This window comes from Pristiophorus japonicus, chromosome 6 (assembly GCF_044704955.1).
Source record: "Pristiophorus japonicus isolate sPriJap1 chromosome 6, sPriJap1.hap1, whole genome shotgun sequence".
Lineage (NCBI taxonomy): Eukaryota > Metazoa > Chordata > Chondrichthyes > Pristiophoridae > Pristiophorus > Pristiophorus japonicus.
Window position 1 is genome coordinate 224,184,646 of NC_091982.1, and position 23,584 is coordinate 224,208,229.

Below are 23,584 nucleotides of genomic sequence, written 5' to 3' on the forward strand. Positions count from 1 at the left end.
TGTCCTCCTACACAGCGAGTTAGCATGCAGATACAGCAAGCAATTAGGAAGGTAAATGGCTGCTGAACTTTATTGCAAGAATGTTGGATTACAAGAATAAGTCTTGCTACAATTGCACAGCACTTTGGTGAGACCACACCTGGAATACTATGCACCATTTTGGACTCCTTAACTGAGGAAGGACACACTTGGTTTAGAGGCGGTGCAATGAAGGTTTACTATATTTGTCCCTGGGATGAGAGGATTGTCCTTTATGGAGAGATTGAGAATATTGGGCCTGTACTCCCTGGAGTTTAGAAAAATGAGAAGTGATCTCATTGAAATATATAAGATTCTGAGAGGGATTGACAGGGTAGATGCTGAGAGGTTGTTTCCCCTGGCTGGAGAAGCTAGAACTAAGAGGCATAGGCTTAGAAATTCAGGTCATTTGCACCTCCCATTAGCGACCCCCTCTGTTGCATTGGCGATGACGACATCACCATTATACGCAGCACCCCGTTTTCACCCCGAAGGCAATATTCGCTCCCACCCCCTGCAGCATCGTCGGGCGTCAACATCGACAGCTGCAGGAGGTGTTGTCATCTCGGCTGGCCGCTTGGTGAGCGCTATTCAAAGGCAGTGATGGTCAGGTCGGGCAAATGTGGTTTTTTTTTGCTTTATTTCGAACCTGCGATTGCTCATCCCTGCCTTCTCTTAGAGTCTTGGGGCAGAATTGGACGTAGAGTGGCTAAAGTAAATGTTGGTCCCCTAGAGGATGAGACTTGGGAATTAATAATGGGGAACAGGGAAATGGCAGAGTCGTTGAACAAATATTTTGTATCGGTCTTCACGGTAGAAGACATTAAAAACATCCCAATAGTGGATAATCAAGGGGCTATAGGGAGGGAGGAACTTAATACAATCACTATCACTAAAGAAGTAGTACTCGGTAAAATAATGGGACTAAAGGCGGACAAGTCCCCTGGACCTGATGGCTTACATCCTAGGGTCTTAAAATAAGTGGCTGCAGAGATAGTGGATGCATTGGTTGTAATCTACCAAAATCCCCTGGATTCTGGGAGATCCCAGTGGATTGGAAAACCGCAAATGTAATGCCCCTATTTAAAAAAAGGAGGCAGACAGAAAGCAAGAAATTATAGACCAGTTAGCCTAACATCTGTCATTGGGAAAATGCTGAAGTCCATTATTAAGGAAGCAGTAGCAGGATATTTGGAAAAGCATAATTCAATCAAGCAAAGTCAGCATGGTTTTATGAAAGGGAAATAATGTTTGACAAATTTGCTGGAATTCTTTGAGGATATAACGAGCAGGGTGGATAAGGGGGAAACCAGTGGATGTGGTGTATTTGGATTTCCAGAAGGCATTCGATAAAGTGCCACATAAAAGATTAGTGCACAAGAAAAAAGTTCACGGGGTTGGGGGTAATATATTAGCATGGATAGAGGATTGGTTAACTAACAGAAAAGAGAGAGTTGGGATAAATGGGTCATTTTCCAGTTGACAAACATTAATTATATGGGGTGCCGCAGGGATCGGTGCTGGGGCCTCAACTATTTACAATCTATATTAATGACTTGGATGAAGGGACCGAGTGTAATGTAGCCAAGTTTGCTGATGATGCAAAGATGGGTGGGAAAGCAAATTGTGAGTACACAAAAAATCTGCAAAGGGATATAGACAGGCTAAGTGAGTGGGCAAAATTTTGGCAGATGGAGTATAATGTGGAAAAATGTGAGGTTATCCACTTTGGCAGAAAAAATTTTAAAAAGTAAATTATAATTTAAAATGGAGAAAATTTGCAAAATGCTGCAGTATAGTGGGACTTGGAGGTCCTTGTGCATGAAAAACAAAAAGTTAGTATGCAGGTACAGCAAGTAATCAGGAAGGCAAAGTGAATGTTGGCCTTTATTTCAAGGGCGTAGAGTATAAAAGCAGAGAAGTACTGCTACAACTGTACAGGTTATTGGTGAGGCCACACCTAGAGTACTGTGTACAGTTTTGGTCTCCATATTTAAGGAAGGATCATCATCATCATAGGCAGTCCCTTGGAATCGAGGAAGACTTGCTTCCACTCTTAACACGAATTCTTAGGTGGCTGTACAGTCCAATATGAGAACCTTAGTTTGGAAGGATGTACTTGCATTGGAGGCTGTTCAGACAAGGTTAACAAGGTTGATTCTGGAATGAGGGGGTTGACTTATGAAGATAGGTTGAGCCTATACTAATTGGAGTTCAGAAGAACGATCGGTGAACTTACCGAAACATTTAAGATAATGAGGGGGCTCATCAAGGTGGATGCAGAGAGGATATTTCCACTAATAGGGGAAGCTAAAACTAGGGGACATAGTCTCAGAATAAGGGGCCGCCCATTTAAAACTGAGATGAGGAGGAATTTCTTCTCTCAGAGTGTTGTAAATCTGTGGAATTCTCTGCCCAAGAAAGCTGTGAAGGCTGGGTCATTGAATATATGTAAGGCGGAGATAGACAGATTTTTGAGCGATAAGAGAGTAAAGGGTGATGGAGAGAGAACAGGGAAGTGGGGCTGAGTCCATGATCAGATCAGCCATGATCTTATTAAATGGTGGAGCAGGCTCGAGGGGTCAAATGGCCTACTCCTACTCCTATTTCTTATGTTCTTATGTAGAGCAGGTGCCGTGGCCCAACAGAGACAGCGGGAAAACTCAGTCACCCAGGGAAGCGAAGGATGGAGCCTGTACAGACGGCAGCGTTGCATGGAACATTGTGCTGCACTCTGCCACCACCACCCCTCTCACTCCCTTTAGCACTCTAAGGGAAGTGACAGCCCTTGATTTAGCGCTCCACTACCGTCTTGGAGCAATAAAACGGAAGTTCCCATCAGCTGACAATCTTTTTCGCCTGGCGATACTTTTACACTCTCGCAAATGTTATCATGTCAAAATGGAGTGCTATGCAATTTCCAGCCGTAAGAACATAAGAATTACGAACAGCAGTAGGACATATGACCCTCAAGCTTGCTCTGCCAATTAATATGATCATAGCTAATGTTCAAATTCAACTCCACTTTCCCGCCTCATCTCCATAGCCCTTGATCCCCCTCGAGTCCAAAAATCATCTCAGCCTTGAACATACTCAATGACTGAGCATCACAGCCCTTTGGGGTAGAGAATTCCAAGGAGGTGAAATTGGGTTACGAGGGGTGGCAAGATTGCAAGTCGTGCCCCGTCCACGAAATTGCAGTTACCGTCCCTCACAGGAAGTGGTGCGCAATGTCCCGCGCTTCACTTCCCTTTGGGGAGGGTTCGGGGGCGTTACTCGTGTGGGTTCAGCAACACTATGCGACTTCTCCACGTAGCGCTGACGCGTTTCAATGCCCCTCCCCTTTCATTAAAGGGAAGGGATGCTGTGAAATCTGCATGACCATTTCATGGCCTCCACTGGGCCACCAGGGCTGCATGTTGCAGTGGACGCAACCCAGCACCGAGATGGAGTTCCAGGCTGCACAATGGCAGACCGGACCATGAGACAGCAAAGCCAACGGGGCCGACCCATGAGTCGGCTGAAGAACAAAAATGGTGGCGCCCGCGCAGTGCACCGCCCCGTAAACTTCCGCCCCACAATCGGAGGTCAGCCTGGTTTGCGACCCACCATTCTGGCACTGACATTGCCCGCGGCAGCCTTGAAGGTTTCTGGCCAATTTCCACCACGAGGTGGAAAAAGGGTCAACCCGGGGCACTACCAGCGGGATGTGGCGCTACCATGTTCTCACCTCTGCTAACTCACATACAATTTAACGGGAGCCGGTAGCCAGCTACCCTTTAAGTCGCACCCCAGCAGCCCGGTTCACGTCCCCTGATGCTGGCGCTGGTGCAGCTTCAGGGGCGTACCCCAATTTTAAAATCAAGCGCTACCACTTCCTTTGGAGCACTAAACGGAGCAAGAGGGGCGGTAGCGGCAGACGCTGAACAATATCCAGTGCAGCGCTGCTGGATTCACAGGCTCCTTCCCTCCCTTAAAGGGAAGGGTCAATGCTGAGGTCATTTGAAGGTATGGCTTTAACTGGCTGGCTACAGCACTGCGATCCATGGCGATCAGCCCCCAGCATTTTAACAGCAGGGGAAAATTTTAAAAGCAGCACAGTTGGGTGAAAATAAAATTTTGCCCTACTTGGCTAGCAATGTCTTTAACTACCGGCTGAGCTCCCAATGCCTTCTGCAGCTGCTGTTGTTGACACCTGGCGATGTTGTTGGGGGCAGATGCAAATTTAAGATTTGGGGCGGTAATGGATGACGTCACAATCTCCGGGGCGCAGGAGATCAAGGTGTTAAGGTTTACCGCGAGGAAAGTTCATGGCGTCGGTACTTCCGCTGCGCCCAGTCGGAAAGCCGTTAGCGCCCAGTTATCGTCCGCCAGAGGCACTAAAGGGAGTCGTAAAGGAAGCCAATTTCTCCCTCTTAAGAGTTTCACAATTAGATTTTGGGGCATTCTGGGGTGAAGAAAACTCTTCCCTGGCAACAAAACTGTAGATTTGAGAGCCCTGTGACTGATATATTGACAAGTCTTCAGAAAGCTGACTGTCAGCCTGTAGGAAACTCCACTTTCTCAGCTGTCACTTCAGGTTTTCTTTATGCACAATGAGATTTACCAGTGCCCATTGCTCCAAGGTGTTTTGATATATTCCACATTTCAAATCACAGCTACTGCTGCAAACTCTCCACATTCACACTCCAGATTCTAACCAAAAGATGATCCTAGAAACCTACACCCAATAGATGACCAACAATTCTGTTCACACTCTTTGGCTGTTGTTTTACCATAATATAAAAACAATTTCTTAACATAGTCTCAAAGACAAGTTAGATAAAAACATAAGAAATAGGAGCAGGAGTAGGCCATACAGCCCCTCGAGCCTGCTCCGCCATTTAATATGATGATGGCTGATCCAATCATGGACTCGGGTCCACTTCCCTGCCCGCTCCCCATAACCCCTTATTCCCTTAATAGTTAAGAAACTGTCTATCTCTGTCCTAAATTTATTCAATTACCCAGCTTCCACAGCTCTCTGAGGCAAAGAATTCCATAGATTTACAACCCTTTGAGAGAAGAAATTCCTCCTCATCTCAGTTTTAAATGGGCGGCCCCTTATTCTAAGATTATGCCCTCTAGTTCTAGTCTCCCCCATCAGTGGAAACATCCTCTTTGCATCCACCTTGTCAAGTCCCCTCATAATCTTATATGTTTCGATAAGATCACCTCTCATCCTTATGAATTCCAATGTGTAAAGGCCAAACCTACTCAGCCCTTCCTCATAAGTCAACCCCATCTACGGAATCAACTTAGTGAACCTTCTCTGAACTGCCTCCTTCCTTAAATATGGAAACCAAAACTGCATGCAGTATTCCAGGTACCAATACCTTGTATAACCATAGCAAGACTTCCCTGCTTTTATACTGTATCCGCTTTGCAATAAAGACCAAGATTCCATTGGCCTTCCTGATCACTTGCTGTACCTGCATACTAACCTTTTGTGTTTCATGCACCAGGACCCCCAGGTCCCACTGTACTGAAGCACTTTGCAATGTTTCTCTATTTAAATAATAACTTGCTCTTTGATTTTTTCTGCCAAAGTGCATAACCTCACACTTTCCAACATTATACTCCATCTGCCAAATTTTGCCCACTCACTTAGCTAGCATGTCCTTTTGCAGGTTTTTTGTGTTCTCCTCACACATTGCTTTTCCTCCCACCTTTATAGCATCAGCAAACTTGGCTATGTCAGTCCCTTCATCCAAGTCATTAATATAGATTGTAAGTTGTATTTTGAGTTAAGTGCATCTGATCATAACAGTTGCTCTGTATGTTTAATCGCTGTATGTGCTAACTGTTGCATGGATGCAAAGTGCTTTTACTTCACACTAGCACTGTGGTTATAATGTAAATGAAATCCGAATCCAGAATCAGGGTGGACTGAGAGTTCTTGGAACATGAAGTCTCACTTCTCTTTGGATACAGTTCAGGCCTTGACACCAACACAAAACTTGTGGAGTTCGAACGCACCCCTAATTAAATATCTAAGAAGCTAACTAATCAATAATAGACCACTAAAGTATTCACATTTGATGAAATAACTCAAAAATGATGCCCAAATAAGAATACATGACATAAATAGAAACCTAGTATCTCATGGGGCTAAATTCCCTTGGCATTCCACCAAACTCCTGCTACAACTCCAGCAGGAATCAGGTGGAATAGCTTGAAGTTTCCACCCGCCCCTTGCAATGCTTCTTCGACAGAGGGGACAGTGCCAGTGATGGGGACTCTGTACATTAGGAGTTCCTGCTTTTCCGGCCCCGCAGAGACACAGGAGGTTGGTATACTCAGCCAGATAAGTTATACCAGCTTCCAGAAGGGCACAAGTGAGTCCCATAGGGGAGTCGAGAGCACGAAAGTGGGATGGATCCCTGAATATTAGGTTAAAGGAGTTTTTAAAAATCAATACATCACCCCTCTTAAATGGGCATTTTTGGCAACATGGGGCAGGCAGTCACCAATGATGTGCTGCCAGTCCCGCTGACCTGCAAACTCGAGCAAGGTCAGTCGTTGGAAGGAAAATTGAAGTACCTGACGGGATTGCAGCCCAAGGATTTTTAGGTCCATATCATTAATGTTATGATGAGTTACGATCATAATCATCATGTAATTAGCATCAACAGAGAAAGAAAGTGTGTGTAAGGAAAGTTTCATTTTATCAGCCACAGTTTTGATATTAATTTACAAAATGTTCTGTAAAGGTCAACAGCAGATTTTGCAGATTGTCTAAAACAGACTATATCAGATAAGAACATAAGAAATAGGAGCAGGAGTTGGCCATACGGCCCCTTGAGCCTGCTCCGTCATTCAATAAGATCATGGCTGATCATCAACTTCAGCTCCACTGTCCTGCCCGATTTCCATATCCCTTGATTCCGCTAGACTTTAAAAATCTATCTAACTCAGCCTTGAATATATTCAGAGACTCAGCATCCACAGCCCTCTGGGGCAGAGAATTCCAAAGATTCACAACCTTCTGAGTGAAGAAATTCCTTCTCATTTCTGTCTTAAATGGCCAATCCCTTATCCGGAGATTGTGCCCCCTAGTTCGAGACATTCAGCCAAGGGAAACAACCTCTCAGCATCTACCCTGTCAATCCCCTTCAGAATCTTGTATGTTTTAATGAGATCACCTCTCATTCTTCTAAACTCGAGAGAGTATAGGCCCATTCTATACAATTTCTCATCATCGGATCATCCACTTATTATACACGGGGCCTTATTTTCCTTTTCAGTGATTTCTTACCTTGTCCATTGTTGGTTTCAGACACCATTCACTGCAGTTGTCCTGTACAAAAAGAAAAAACTACAGTAAAACATAAAATTAATGAAATCAGATATATGGTATGTTATTTTGAAATTACTGTGGTTTTGTGCAATCCATAATAAGGAACAATTGTAACGTAACATGTTGCAAATTATGAAATGCTAAATCCATGCCCAATGGACTAGACCATGAACCTGCGTCAACTTCACAATTAAGCTGCCAAATGCTGTGAAACACATATATTTATTTAAAGTACTTGGTGTGGCAGTCCCATATACTTACCAGCACCATAGACCTTAAGCACAGAACAAAATAGATAAGGCACAAAACCAGACTTCTTGAAGCTACGTAAACCATTGGTGGCACAGGTCTGCTCTTCATCTGGTTTTTCACCTCTCGCAGGAGATCACGGGGTGCAGCATGTATATATTGTCTGGGACAGGCGGGATGGACCAGAGGGTCTTTACCTGTTGGTCATTGTTTGAATATTCGTACAAGGGCCATATATACTAGCCCAGTCATGGTGAAGGTACCATGTGCCAACAACTAAACTAAAAGGCCAGTGAAAACGAATTAGCCTGTAAGCTATATCTTCTTGAGATGATACTGAATATTGTGTGTAACAAGCTAAAATTCCAAATGTCGCATAAAGTAGCAAGACATGGGAAAAAAATCTGCAACCGGCTGAGAGCTAATGGTTTAAGTGAAGAGGTGTGGAAAAGTTAAAATAATGCATTGAAAATTGGCTGTAAGCCAGTTACTGGCAGCCATTGTTAGGTGCCATTACAGGATGATGCTTTCAAGCTGCTGCTACTCCTGTATAAAAGTACATAATGACAATGGCAATTTTGTGGAACACACCCCAAATTAATCTCCAGCATTGGATACGCGACAGTACTACTCCCCATTAAAATATTAGCATTAATAATAATGACAATTACCTTTATTTGATTTTTATTAAACTCCAAAGCCAGTGGAATAATAATGCAATCATGACATTTCTGATTATACATCCAGTTGCCGACAACTTCAAATCGTTTTAGTTGGAATGTGAGAATTTGAGGCAAATGTTTAAAATAGTATCTCTGCAAAAAATAATGTTGAGTTAGTGCAACAAATTTTAAAAGGAGTCTAATGAAAGATCATTCATAATTAGGATGAAGATATGCAGAGATAAATGTAATACATTTAAAATATTACAACTACATGAACTTCCTGTTAAATTTTTACATTATCAATTCCTATGTCCAAATTTATAATGAAAACTGCTCATGTAAACATGTCATGCTGTAATTACACTGTCCTACCAGTAAAGATGCTGTGCTGGCATCCAGCATTACTAAAGGACTCAAGGAGGTGATTTCACATTGAAACAAAATCAGACTTTGCATCCATTCAGCTGCCTCTGCTGCTTCCCTCCTTCCTTTAATGGCCAATGGCTTATGGAATTCTATAAACTATTAGGGTGACAGACGAGTAAACTTACTATTTTTGTTTTAGTCTTTGTCCTACAGTGATCACAGTAACATTTGTGGTCACCTTCCATAGTATCCTCCTTCAAAAACTCTTGAAGAGCTGTTTCCTTTAAAAACAAAGTAACAGGTTAAAATCAGAAAATGTTCCACAGCACATCCAAGGCCTTGCACTAGTAGATAGCTATTTACAATGGTTTCAATACATGTCAGAGTTGTTACCTCACAGCACACAACACATTATGGGAAGTTGCGCGAGTTCCTCGTGTTGCTTTGTCAAACCACCATGGTGTAAATGTTAGAGGAGTTAAGTAGTCGGATCAGTTTAGGATCAGCTGGCTCTATACTGAAGGTTAGTGGTATATTTATGCCACTGTGAACAGGATAGCAGTGAGAAAATCCTAGTCTAACGAGGATACGTGGAAGTTCCATCTGGCATTATTTCACATACTTTCCAAAAGATATCGGGCTAGATTTTACACTTTTGTGCATATCGCCCAAAAATGGGCATTATTTCTGGCGTGGGCAGTAAAAATGGGTTTTCAGATCACCTATTCTCGCCTATTCTCAAAGCACCTAGTCTCCATTTTTGAAATTGGGCGTTACTGTGAGCGATATGAAATGGGCGGTAGTGCTAAATCTTTCTAACCTACTGCCATAAAGTGTTGCCGTCCTTAGCAACGGCATGGCAATGCTTGTTTCCTGCGATTCAGGTCAAGGGTCATCATGACAGGCACAGAAGAGGAGACAGAGAGAGAGGGAGCTGAGAGGGACTGGAGGCATGTGTGGGTGTGGTGTGGCTACTTTGGGAGAAGGAGGGAGAGTTTAGAGCTTTAGAGCAAATAGGGAAACAAAAATTAGCTGTTGCCAGCTACATATTTGCCCGAATTTGGCCTATAATGGAGGGAGAGAAGTAGGCATCACAGCACGCTGTGGAGATGACGCTGGAGAGAGCAGTGAGCTGGGAGAGGAGCACATTGGAGGCTGCAAAAGCGTGAGGAGGTTCTCGAATGAGGCAAATGCCTCCCTCCTGCAGAAGATCGAGTTATGCTTGGGTGATTTGACACAGGGAGGGCGTGGGAAGCCCACCCCAAAGGCTTATCAGAAGATATGGGCCGAGATAGCAGAGGTGGTCTCGTCGGCGACCAACGAGGTGCGTGAGGGCACCAATGCCGCAAATGACGGAACGACCTTGTGGGATTCGCAAGAGTAAGTATTACAATTACTTATGTATTTATATAATTTGATTTGTAATAGTCATGAGTAATTAGCAGCAGATGTGAGGTCTTTCACTTTTACCGGGAATGTTGCACATCTTTAGGTAAAGAATGATAATTATTATAATAATCATGATTACATCTGTCGGTTATGTGTTGTATCAGTCTCTGTGACAGTACCTAGCAATGATATCATGCAATGATCTCATGCCATGTCGTCCTGTCACCTTTTACAGAAGAACCAACGACGATGAGGTCCGTGCAGAGGCAAACGGGGGGGGGTGGGGGGCCACCAATCACCAGCGACATCACTGAGATGGAGGAGCGAGTGCTAGCCCTCATGGGGGAGCACACCCGGACAGCCATGGAAGCATCTGCAGACCCTAAAGTGATGTCACGTGAGTAAAGTTTACACCACTGCATGATGTAAAGGTAATAGATGTCAAACCCACTCATATCCGAACAATCATAGATGATAGATGATTTCTAAAATAGAAATAATGCTGGCCTAATGAAAATCATTGCAATGCAAATGTGTTGATGGTCATGAAATGTGATGTCTGTCATGATTTTGATAGCGGTGGTGCTTTTGTCGTGCATATGCTGTGTGTAGCGCTGGACTCACCTGGTCATCCTAGCATCCCCTTCTCCTCTAATAACCTCACTTGTGTTTTGCAGCTCAGCCAGCAGCGTGGCACCAGGCAAGACAAAAGAGGCCAGAAGGTGGGGGAGCAGGCCCTGACTCTCCGGACGATCGTACATCTGGTGCTGAGGAGCTCCGATTCTCACCCGTCAATCCGCTGGGTCAGTTCTCCACGGATGAGAGCGCAGACTTCAAGTAACCTGCATCGCCACGCTCCAGAAGCCATTCCACCCCAAGGCCATCTTGTGCTCCTCTGGTCATTCCCGCCTCTACTCTGGAGGTACCGGCCCCAAGCACCTCGCCACAGGGCACCCCATTTGTCCCCAGGACGGCACCGACCCCGCTGAGGCCTCGTGGACGCAGCAGGTCTGGTCCATGAGCGCCACATGAGAGCGGAGAGATGGTACAGTTTTGTCCAGGAGGACTGTAGACATTGGTGACCAGCTCATCGAAGCATTGGGAGGCATATCCCGACAGCTGGCCACCATGACTGAATACATTCCGCGGATGGCGGAGGCCCTGGATGCGATAGCCAGGAACACTGCTGGCACAGGCCTCCCAGTGGTCCCCCAGCACAGCACTCCACCCCTAAGTTCCGCATAACCACTGTGAACAACAAATGAGTGGAAGGACCAAGATCCTGCTTCTGCATCAGAGAATGTTGCCCCCTCGGCAACCCCCACTCCCGTACCTGTGCAACGACCGCATCTGCCTTCATCCCCCCCGAATGAGGCACCACCTGAGGAGCTCCTTGGCCAGGCGCCGTGGAGCGAGAAGGGGAAGGGGTAGAGGTGGGGAGAAGAAGAGGAGGGGGGGAAGGGGTAGAGGCGGGGAGAAGAAGAGGTAGGGGGGGGGAAGGAAAGTGAGGTGCATGTCCGCAGATGATGACTGTGTTATATCTTCATCTGGGTGTATGCAATGTGTTGTAATGGATGGGGGAAGGGGACCACCCTCCTGCTTTGCATTTGTATTCTGTGTTGCTGGACATGTTGAATATTTGATTGATATCAATGGGGTGTGAGCGGGGATTGTGTGCTTTTGCTCGTGATACTTATGATTTCAGACCAATGTTGGTATAAATTTTTTTTTATTGAACTTAACCTTGTTGCGCATTGTCTCAGATAGCTGGACCATTACACACTGGTGATTCCTTAACATGAAAGGGTTAAATAAGACTTAACTTCAATCAATGTAAACTTTAACTGGCACCAAGTTGATGGGCAACATTGATGTCTGAGCTGCACACACACAGCAGTGTGTCAGTGTTGTCACTCACAGCAATGTTCTTTCAGGCAAGTCATTCAGATATCAGCTCCTCACGTAAGAGTCTTGCAGCTATGTAGCTACCACAGGCGCTTTCCTGTGGTCTGGAGGGGGTTGTGGGCATGGTTGCATAGCCAGCCTGATTGTCTGGCCCTAGGTCAGCATCCAGCCCCTCGTCGTCCTCTTTCTCTCTCTCCTGAGGTGGAGCATCAGTCCCTTCTGGCAATTTTTGGCCCCTCCTGATAGCCAGGTTGTGCAGCATGGAGCACACGACCACAAATTATTGTAGCTCCTCTCCTGAGTGGTCCAGACATCTGAAGTGCTGCTTAAGCAGAGTTATTTTTTGTGGACCACATTGCGTGTGTCTCTGTGGCTCTGGTTGTATCGCTTCTCGGCCTCGGTGTGGGTATAATGCAGGGGGGTCATCAGCCAGGTGGCTAGACCATATCGGTTATCACCAAGCTTCCAGCATTGTCCTTGTGGCTGACTCTTAAAGATGTCAGAGACAGCGCTCTCACGCAGGATGTGAGCCTCATAGTAGGTGCCCGGACATTTGGTATTCACTGCCATTATGATCTGGTTGTGGTCGACAACTAGTTCGACCTTCAGGGGGTGAAATCCTTTTCTGTTATGAAAATGCTCCGGGTCCTGAGAAGGTGGCCACATGGCGATGTGAGTGCACTGTATAGCTTCCTGCACCCTGGGGAACTTAGCAATGTGGTAGAATGCTCCAGCCCTGACAGTCTGAGCCTCTGTGGTCATGGGGAAGCTGATAAAGTCCATATTTCTCGCGTACAGGTCCTCCGTGACCTGTCTAATGCAGCGATGGGTGGCATGGTGAGACAGAGGGCAAATCTCAACTGTGGAGGCCCGAAAGGAACCAGATGCGTAGAAAGACAGTGACGCGGTGACCTTAACCTCAACCGACACTGATGTCCTGATGGCAGGCTGCATATGTGGCCTGATGAGCTCACATATTATATTGATCACCACCTTGTGGAAGCGCAGTCTCCAAAGGCAGGTGTGGTCGGTCACGTCGAGGTAAAACCTCTTTTCCCTGTACGTGCGGGGTGTGTATGGTCTGGCCCTCCTCCTCATTCTTGCATGTCTTAAATTGGGGACATAATGATGTGCAACACACATTGAGCCATCTGCACTCTGCAGCATCTGCGTATTAATTGATGCAGGCTGAGAAATGGCTGGCCCCATTGCAATCAAAGTATAATAGCAATTGATCAGAAGCAATAATTTCCTCACTAAAATACACCGAGAGTAAATCCCCAATAGTCCAGAGTCTGAAAATATGTCTGTTGAGATGTTCACTTCACCTGAGAAGAACTCCAGAGTCAATGCAAATTCTCCCGAAGTTGAAGCAGCCTTTTGAATGAAGTGACCTGCGATTTTAAAAATGGCAGCCACATCACTGGCTTTAGTTCAGAACAGTTTCACTTTTTCTGGGCGTTTTTTGGGCGAGCGATATTGTGGGCATTAATGTGTGTGAGGTGGTGAAAGTGATGGTGAGCGATCTCCTGGGCGTTAGTTTTGCAAAATGTGCTCTTTACAACAAAAAAAATGGGCGGGTGGTATTATTGAATCTTGGTGTTAATTCTGTGCGGAAAGTAACTCTGGGCGATATTATGGGCATTGATTTCGCCCATTCTGATGATTCCGCCCAAAAAAAGTGGGCGGGCAGTCTTATTTTTTCCCAGTGTTACGCACATGGGGAAAGTAACACTCGGCAATAAGTTTCGGAAAAATGCCCGTCGCCACACACCTTTCCCGATGTCGGGTCTGTCAGCGCTGTGCAGGCCTGACACGCATCAGCGGGTTCACAGCGGGGGACCTAATTCAGGTCATTAGTGGCTTGTTTAGAGCCACTTACAAATGATATCAGCTCACCTTTTGCATTTGACAGCTCGCCCATAGGGTCACACTGGATGTGGACCATGTCTGTCAAGCTGAGGCGGGAGTTCAGTGGCCATTGAATCAACTGATGAGTTGGCATCTTCAAATGTACAGTAAAAGCTCCCACCTTACTGAGATATCTTCCCTCAGCCACTAGCTCTTCCTCAATGTATTTCCACAACAGATTCACCATGCTGCAAGTCCTTACACAAGTCTCTATCCAGTCTCACCTCATTGTCTTTCTAACCATTGGCAGATCGTTTCTGTCATCTCTATTCACCAACCACCTATTCCATCAGCATGGATGCCCTTTATACTCTCTCACTTTGGTCCTCAGAATCCCACCACGATCAGCCCCAACAACAGCAGCACCAACAACAACAGCACCACCAACCTTCTCCGCAATCACCTGATGCTGCGCAGGACAGAGGGCATCAGTATCCGACCACTTTGTTGTTACCGGGAGGTCAGGGGTGGCCTCACCAAGGCCAGATTTACTTCACTTGATGCTGTACACCCTGGCTGACACATGATACACCAGGTTGGCACCACCCCATACCAACATCATAAAGCATCCCTGCAATGCCCAATCCAGTCCTTTCACACTCATCACCATTGTGAAGAGTACCCTTATGTCTCACCATTCACTGCAACTCACTATGCCACTTACAAAGGTGTACACAAATCTGTCCAAGAATGCAAAGTGTTGAAAATAAAGTTTCAATGTTTGACACCACATGAAGAAAACTTTGCATAAAACCCTAAGTGCCTACCCTTGTGTGTCATTAGTTGGTATGATTGCACTAGGATGACGGTGAGTGTGAGGGCTGGCGAGTGAGATGGGGATGTGATAATATAGATAGAGAGGGATGGGTGGAGATGCAAGGTAAGTTGGTGTGAGTAAGGATGTACAGGAGTGTGTGAGCAGCCGAGGAGGAAAGCGGAGCGCGAGAGAAAAAAAATCCAGGAGTGACATCACAGGACAGCTGATAATGACTTGGAAGAAGGGACTGAGTGTAACGTAGCCAAGTTTGCTGACGATACAAAGATGGGAGGAAAAGCAATGTGTGAGGAGGACACAAAAAATCTGCGAAAGGACATAGACAGGCTATGTGAGTTGGCAAAAATTTGGCAGATGGGAGTATAATTTTGGAAAGTGTGAGGTCATGCACTTTGGCAGAAAAAAATCAAAGAGCAAGTTATTATTTAAATGGAGAAAGATTGCAAAGTGCTGCAGTACAGCGGGACCTGGGGGTATTTGTGCATGAAACAAAAAAGGTTAGTATGCAGGTACAGCAAGTGATCAGGAAGGCCAATGGAATCTTGGCCTTTATTGCAAAGGCGATGGAGTATAAAAGCAGGGAAGTCTTGCTACAGTTATACAGGGCATTGGTGAAGCCACACCTGGAATACTGCGTGCAGTTTTGGTTTCCATATTTACGAAAGGATATCCTCGCTTTGGTGGTAGTTTAGAGAAGATTCACTACGTTGATTCTGGGGATGAGGGGGTTGACTTATGAGGAAAGGTCAAGTAGGTTGGGCCTCTACTCGCTGGAATTCAGAAGAATGAGAGGTGATCTTATTGAAACGTATAAAATTATGAAGGGGCTTGACAAGGTGGATGCAGAGAGGATGTTTCCACTGATGGGGGAGACTAGAACTCGAGGGGATAATCTTAGAATAAGGGGCCGCCCATTTAAAACTGAGATGAGGAGAAATTTTTTCTCTTAGAGGGTTGTAAATCTGTGGAATTCGCTGCCTCAGAGAGCTGTGGAAGTTGGGACATTGAATAATTTTAAGACAGAAATAGACAGTTTCTTAAACGATAAGGGAATAAGGAGTTATGGGGAGCAGGCAGGCAAGTGGACCAGAGTCCATGATCGGATCAGCCATGATCGTATTAAATGGCAAAGCAGGCTCGAGGGACCATATGGCCTACTCCTGCTCCTATTTCTTATGTTCTTATAACTGATTGATTGGTAAAGGTCACATCAGCTTTTTTTTTCAAGTTAGGGGCTGAGGTAAATAGCTGGTTAGGGATAAAGCAGGAGCTTGGAGATTAGTAACTGTTAATAATACATTAAAGTTGTAACTGTTAATAATATATTATATTAGTAACTTGTGTTAGGTACAACTTAGTCTTAAGTTGCTGTAAAGTTAGTTAATAGTTGAATAAATAAAGGTGCGGCAGGGCAGCTCAGTCCCGCAGAATGCGCATCCTGTACACCATGTGGGAACTCCAGCACAGTTCCTGTGTCCTGGACAACCACATATGCAGGAAGTGTCGTCAGCTGGAAGAGCAAGAGCTCTGGGTTTTGCATCACTGCAGTACATCCACAACGCTGAGAGCTACGTGGATAGCATGTTTCAGGAGGTGGTCACCCCACAGCTGAAGAGTGCGCAGGCAGAGAGGGAATGGGTGACTGCCAGACAGAAGAGGAGGACTAGGCAGATAGTGCAGGAGTCCCGAGTACATCTCGCTCTCCAACAGTATTCTGTTCTGAGTACTGGTGAGGGCGCATCACGGGTGGCTCAGCTGTACCGAGGCGGGGGGAGGTGGGGGGGGGGTGGAACAAGCAAGTGGAAGATAGGGAAAGCAATAGTGGTGGGAGATTTAATAATTAGGGGCAGCAGACAAGGGTTTCTGCGGCCGCAGACGTGACTCCGGGATGCCAGGGTTAAGGGTGTCACCGAGCAACTGCAGAACATTCTGAGGCAGGAGGGTGAACAGTCAGAGGTCATAGTCCACATCAGTACCAATGATATAGGAGAAAGGAGGTATGAGGTCCTGCTGGCAGATTTTAGGGAGCTAGGAAAGAAATTAAAAAGCAGGATCTCAAAAAGGTAGTAATCTCCAGATTGCTCGCGGTGCCACGAACTTGCGAGTATCGAATTAGGAGGAAAGAGCAGATGAAGACATAGAAACATAGAAAATAGGTGCAGGAGCAGGCCATTCAGCCCTTCTAGCCTGCACCGCCATTCAACGAGTTCATGGCTGAACATGAAACTTCAGTACCCACTTCCTGCTTTCACGCCATACCCCTTGATCCCCCGAGTACTAAGGACTTCATCTAACTCCCTTTTGAATATATTTAGTGAATTGGCCTCAACTACTTCCTGTGGTAGAGAATTCCACAGGTTCACCACTCTCTGGGTGAAGAAGTTTCTCCTTATCTCGGTCCTAAATGGCTTACCCCTTATCCTTAGACTGTGACCCCTGGTTCTGGACTTCCCCAACATTGGGAACATTCTTCCTGCATCCAACCTGTCCAAACCCGTCAGAATTTTAAACGTTTCTATGAGGTCCCCTCTCACTCTTCTGAACTCCAGTGAATACAAGCCCAGTTGATTCAGTCTTTCTTGATAGGTCAGTCCCACCATCCCGGGAATCAGTCTGGTGAATCTTCGCTGCACTCCCTCAACAGCAAGAATGTCCTTCCTCAAGTTAGGAGACCAAAACTGTACACAATACTCCAGGTGTGGCCTCACCAAGGCCCTGTACAACTGTAGCAACACCTCCCTGCCCCTGTACTCAAATCCCCTCGCTATGAAGGCCAACATGCCATTTGCTTTCTTAACCGCCTGCTGTACCTGCATGCCAACCTTCAATGACTGATGTACCATGACACCCAGGTCTCGTTGCACCTTCCCTTTTCCTAATCTGTCACCATTCAGATAATAGTCTGTCTCTCTGTTTTTACCACCAAAGTGGATAACCTCACATTTATCCACATTATACTTCATCTGCCACGCATTTGCCCACTCACCTAACCTATCCAAGTCACTCTGTAGCCTCATAGCATCCTCCTCGCAGCTCACACTGCCACCCAACTTAGTGTCATCCGCAAATTTGGAGATACTACATTTAATCCCTTCGTCTAAATCATTAATGTATAATGTAAACAGCTGGGGCCCCAGCACAGAACCCTGCGGTACCCCACTAGTCACTGCCTGCCATTCCGAAAAGTACCCATTTACTCCTACTCTTTGCTTCCTGTCTGACAACCAGTTCTCAATCCACGTCAGCACACTACCCCCAATCCCATGTGCTTTAACTTTGCACATTAATCTCCTGTGTGGGACCTTGTCGAAAGCCTTCTGAAAGTCCAAATATACCACATCAACTGGTACTCCTTTGTCCACTTTATTGGAAACATCCTCAAAAAATTCCAGAAGATTTGTCAAGCATGATCTCCCTTTTACAAATCCATGCTGACTTGGACCTATCATGTCACCATTTTCCAAATGCGCTGCTATGACATCCTTAATAATTGATTCCATCATTTTACCCACTACTGAGGTCAGGCTGACCGGTCTATAATTCCCTGCTTTCTCTCTCCCTCCTTTTTTAAAAAGTGGGGTTACATTGGCTACCCTCCACTCGATAGGAACTGATCCAGAGTCAATGGAATGTTGGAAAATGACTGTCAATGCATCCGCTATTTCCAAGGCCACCTCCTTAAGTACTCTGGGATGCAGTCCATCAGGCCCTGGGGATTTATCGGCCTTCAATCCCATCAATTTCCCCAACACAATTTCCCGACTAATAAAGATTTCCCTCAGTTCCTCCTCTTTAATAGACCCTCTGACCACTTTTATATCCGGAAGGTTGTTTGTGTCCTCCTTAGTGAATACTGAACCAAAGTACTTGTTCAATTGGTCTGCCATTTCTTTGTTCCCCGTTATGACTTCCCCTGATTCTGACTGCAGGGGACCTACGTTTGTCTTTACTAACCTCTTTCTCTTTACATACCTATAGAAACTTTTGCAATCCGCCTTAATGTTCCCTGCAAGCTTCTTCTCGTACTCCATTTTCCCTACCCTAATCAAACCCTTTGTCCTCCTCTGCTGAGTTCTAAATTTCTCCCAGTCCTCAGGTTCGCTGCTATTTCTGGCCAATTTGTATGCTGGAGATGGTGCAGGAGGTAGGGCTTCTGATTCCTGGGGCATTGGGTCCAGTTCTGGGGGGAAGTGGAACCTGTACAGGCCAGATTGGTTCCACCTCAACAAAGCCGGTACCAATATCCACACGGGGAGGGTTGCGAGTACTGTTGGAGAAGGTTTAAACTAATTTGGCAGGAGCATGGGCATCAGGATGTAGCATTAGAAAAGAGAAACAAAGGGTACAATGGATTGGGAATGACGGATAGCATAAAGTAAGAAATCATAAGCTATTCTGTGGGGTCAGACTAAAGGGAGAACACAGGATGGTCTAAGATAGGTTTACAATGTATGTATACGAACGCACGAAGCATAGTAAACAAGGTTGGTGAGCTGCAGGTGCAAATAGCCACATGGGAATATGATGTCATGGCAATAACGGAGACCTGGCTCATAAAAGGCAGGATTGGGTACTAATTATTCCTGGATATAAGGTGTTCGGGAAAGATAGGAGGTGGTGTGGCAGTATTGTTCAAGGAGAATATTCCAGTGCTGGAGAGAGAGGATGTCTTGGAAGAGTCAAGGATAGAATCTATATGGCTAGAGTTAAGAAATAATAGAGGTGCCATTACATTACCTATTCTATAGACCACCAACTAGTGGGAACAATATGGAGGAGCACATATGCAGAAAAATGAGAGAGAGATGCAAGAACTATGTAGTGATAATGGGGGACTTCAACTATTCTAATATAGACTGGGCTAATAATAGTGTAAAGGGCAGAGAGGGGGCAAGAATTTCTGAAGTGTGTTCAGAAGAACTTTGTTGATCGGTAACGAGGAAGGAGGCATTGCTGCTTCTGGTTCTGGGGAATGAGGTAGGTCAAGTGGAGCAAGTGTCAGTAGGAGGACATTTAGGGAACGGTGATCATAGTATCATAAGGTTCAGATTAGCTATGGAAAAGGCCAGGGAGAAATCTATAGAGTCAAAATATTTAATTGGAGGAAGGACAATTTCAGTGGGATGAGAACGGATCTGGCCCGGGTAAATTGGAATCATAAATTGGCAGGCAAAACTGTCGTGCAACAATGGGCTGCCTTTAAAGAGGAAATAGTTTGGGTACAGTCGGGGTACATTCCCACGAGGGGGAAAGGTAGGGCAACTAAAGTCAGAGCTCCCTGGATGATGAAAGAGAAGAGAGCAAGATGAATCAGAAAAAGTGTGTGTATGACAGATATGAGGTCAAGAATACGTCGGAGAATCAGGTTAAACATAGAAAGTTCAGAGGAGAAGTGAAAAAAAAATAAAAGGGACAAAGAGAGGGTATGAGAATAGAATGGCAGCTAGCATAAAAGTGAATCCAAAAGTCTTCTATAGACATATAAATAGTAAACGGGGAGGCCATTGTCAGTGTTTGCACCATTCCGATGCTGTAGAAGTAAAAGGAGGCATGGGGCCAATTAGGGACCAAAAAGGAGAACTACACGTGGAGGCAGAGGGTATGGCTGAGGTGCTAAATGAGTACTTTTCAAATGTGTTCACAAAGAAAGAAGATGCTGCTCTAGACATTGTGAAGGAGGAGGTAGAGCAGACACTGGATGGGATAAAACATTGATAGAGGTACTAGAAAGGCTGGCTGTACTTAAAGTAGATAAGTCACCAGATAGGATACATCCGACGACGCTGAGGGAATGAAGGAAGAAATTGTGGAGGTACAGGCCACAATCTTCCAATCCTCCTTAGAAACGGGGGTGGTGCCAAAGGACTGGAGAATTGCAAATGTTACACCCTTGTTCAAAAAGGGTGCAAAGACAAACCCAGCAACCAGTCAGTTTAACCTCGGTAGTGAGGCAGCTTTTAAAAACAATAATCAGGGACAAAATTAACTGTCGCTTGGACAAGTGTGGATTAATTAAGGAAAGCCAGCATGGATTTGTTAAAGGAAAATCGTGTTTAAACAGCCTGATCGAGTTTTTTGACGAGGTAACAGAGAGGGTTGATGAGGGCAATGTGCTGTACATGGATTTCCAAAAGGCGTTCGACAAAGTGCCATATAATAGGCTTGCCAGTAAAGTTGAAGCCCATGGAATAAAAGAAACAGTGACAGCATGGATACGAAATTGGCTAAACAACAGGAAACAGATTAGCAGTGAAAGGTTGTTTTTTGGACTGGAGGAAGGTGTACTGTGGTGTTCCCCAGGGGTCAGTACTAGCACCGCTGCTTTTCTTGATATATATGATTAACTTATAAGTGGGTGTACAGGCACAATTTCAAAATTTGCAGATGACACAAAACTTGGAAATATAGTGAACAGTGAGGAGGAGAGTGATAGACTTCAAGATGACATAGACAGGCTGGTGGAATGGGTGGACATGTGGCAGATGAAATCTAATGCAGAAAAGTGCAAAGTGATACTTTTTGGAGCATGAACTGAGGTCTTGGGGTATATGTGCACATATCGATGAAGGTGGGAGGGCAGATTGAGAAAGCAGTTAAGAAAGCATACAGGATCCTGGGCTTCATGGAGAGGTATAGAGTACAAAAGCATGGAAATGATGAAAACTCCTGTATAAAACACTGGTTCGGCCTCAACTGGAGTATTATGTTCAATTCTGGGCACCAGCAATTTAGGAAGGATGTGAAGGCCTTAGCGAGGGTGCAGAAAAGATTTACGAGAATGATTTCAGGGATGAGGGACTTCAGTTACAATAACATAAGAAATAGGAGCAGGAGTAGATCATACGGCCCCTGGAGCCTTCTCCGCCATTCAATAAGATCATGGCTGATCTGATCATGGATACAGCTCCACTTCCCTGCCCACTCCCCATAACCCCTTATCGTTTCAGAAACTGTCTATTTCTGTCTTAAATTTATTCAATGTCCCAGCTTCCACAGCTCTCTGAGGCAACGAACTCCACAGATTTACAACTCTCTGAGAAGAAATTTCTCTTCATCTCTGTTTTAAATGGGCAGCCCCTTATTCTAAGATCATGGCCTCTAGTTCTAGTCTCCCCCATCAGTGAAAACATCCTCTCTGCATCCACCTTGTCAAGCCTCCTCATAATCTTATACGTTTTGATAAGATCACCTCTCATTCTTCTGAATTCCAATGAATAGAGGCCCAAGCTCCTCAACCTTTCCTCATAAGTCAACCCCCTCATCCCTGGAATCAACCTAGTGAACCTTCTCTGAACTGCCTCTAAAGCAAGTACAGGTGCAGCGTCCCGAATCCGGAATCCTCGGGACTCAGGCCGTTCCGGATTTTGCACATTGCCGGATTTTGGGACGTCTTTCTGACGTCACGAATCCATAAACATCTGAGCCCAGGTTCACATATTTCCGGATTTCAGAACATCAGAAAGAGGGGGGTGGTGTTCGCCGGGCGATAAGGTCGTCGGGGGAGATGTTCGCCGGGCGATGAGGTAATCGGCCAGGGCCCCGCCGCCGAGGTGGTGTTCGGGCGGGCCCCGCCGCCGGGGAAAGGTTCGGGCGGGGACTGCCACCGGGGAGGTGTACGGGCAGGCCCCGTGGTCGAGGAGTTGTTCAAGCAGACCCCGCCACTGGGGAAGAGTACAGGTGGGGCCCACTGCCGAGGTGTTTGGGCGGGGCCCACCGAAGAACAGCCCCATCGCGGAGGTGGTATTCGGGCAGGCCGGCGAGGAGGCCTCGAGGTAAGGGCTGTGGCGGCATGGCGAGGGGCAGTGAGTCGAGGCCAGAGGTCAGGCAGCAGCGAGCAAGGGGCAGTGAGGCGAGGCCCGAAGTCGGTCAGCAGTGAGGCGAGAGACGAGGAGGCCCGAAGGTCAGGCAGCGGCGGGACCTCGAGGTTGGCAAGGTCGATGGGTCCGGATTCCGGAACATTTTACGGATTCCAAATGATCCTGCCACCAACTGGTCCGGAGTCCGGATTCCAGAACTCCGGATTTTGGACGCTCAACCTATATATCCTTTCTTAAATATAGAAACCAAAACTGCACGTAGTATTCCAGGTGTGGCCTCAACAAAACCTTGTATAGCTGTAGCAAGACTTCCCTGCTTTTATACTCCATCCCCTTTACAATAAAGGCCAAGATACCATTGGCCTTCCTGATCACTTGCTGAATCTGCATACTATCCTTTTGTATTTCGTGCACAAGTACCCCCAGGTCCCGCTGTACTGCGGCACTTTGCAATCTTTCTCCATTTAAATATTAACTTGCTCTTTGATTTTTTTCTGCCAAAGTGCATGGCCTCACACTTTCCAACATTATACTTCATCTGCCAAATTTTTTCTCACTCACTTAGCCATTTGATGTCCTTTTGCAGATTTTTTGTGTCCTCCTCACACATTGTTTTTCCTCCAATCTTTGTATCGTCAGCAAACTTGGCTACGTTATTCTCAGTCGCTTCTTCCAAGTCGTTAATATAGATTGTAAATAGTTGGGGTCCCAGCAGTGATACCTGCGGCACCCCACTAGTTACTGGTTGCCAACCAGAGAATGAACCATTCATCCCGACTCTCTGTTCTCTGTTAGTTAGCCAATCCTCTATCCATGCTAATATATTACCCCCAACCCCGTGAACTTTTATCTTGTGCAGTTACCTTTTATGTGGCACCTTGTCAAATGCCTTCTGGAAGTCCAAATACACCACATCCATTGGTTCCCCTTTATCCACCCTGTTCGTTACATCCTCAAAGAATTCCAGAAAATTTTTCAAACATGACTTCCCCTTCATAAATCGATGCTGACTCTGCCTGACTGAATTTTGCTTTTCCAAATGTCCTGCTACTGCTTCTTTAATAATGGACTCCAACATTTTCCCAACCACAGATGTTCGGCTAACTGGTCTATAGTTTCCTGCTTTTTGTCTGTCTCCTTTTTTAAATAG

The 23,584-nt window shown here is 45.7% G+C and overlaps 1 protein-coding gene across 8 annotated transcripts in view; it reads right to left on the bottom strand.

The window, feature by feature from the left end:
• Positions 1–23,584, bottom strand: part of LOC139265974 (ubiquitin carboxyl-terminal hydrolase 47-like) — a 74,139-nt gene that overhangs the window by 33,864 nt on the left and 16,691 nt on the right. For all 8 annotated transcript variants that reach the window (XM_070883637.1, XM_070883636.1, XM_070883633.1 and 5 more), the window contains exons 7-9: positions 8,823–8,918; positions 8,278–8,421; positions 7,316–7,357 (exon numbers count right to left, since the gene is read on the bottom strand). In XM_070883637.1, coding sequence (XP_070739738.1) covers positions 7,316–7,357; positions 8,278–8,421; positions 8,823–8,918 — 282 coding nt within the window. The remainder of the gene's footprint in view (positions 1–7,315; positions 7,358–8,277; positions 8,422–8,822; positions 8,919–23,584) is intronic.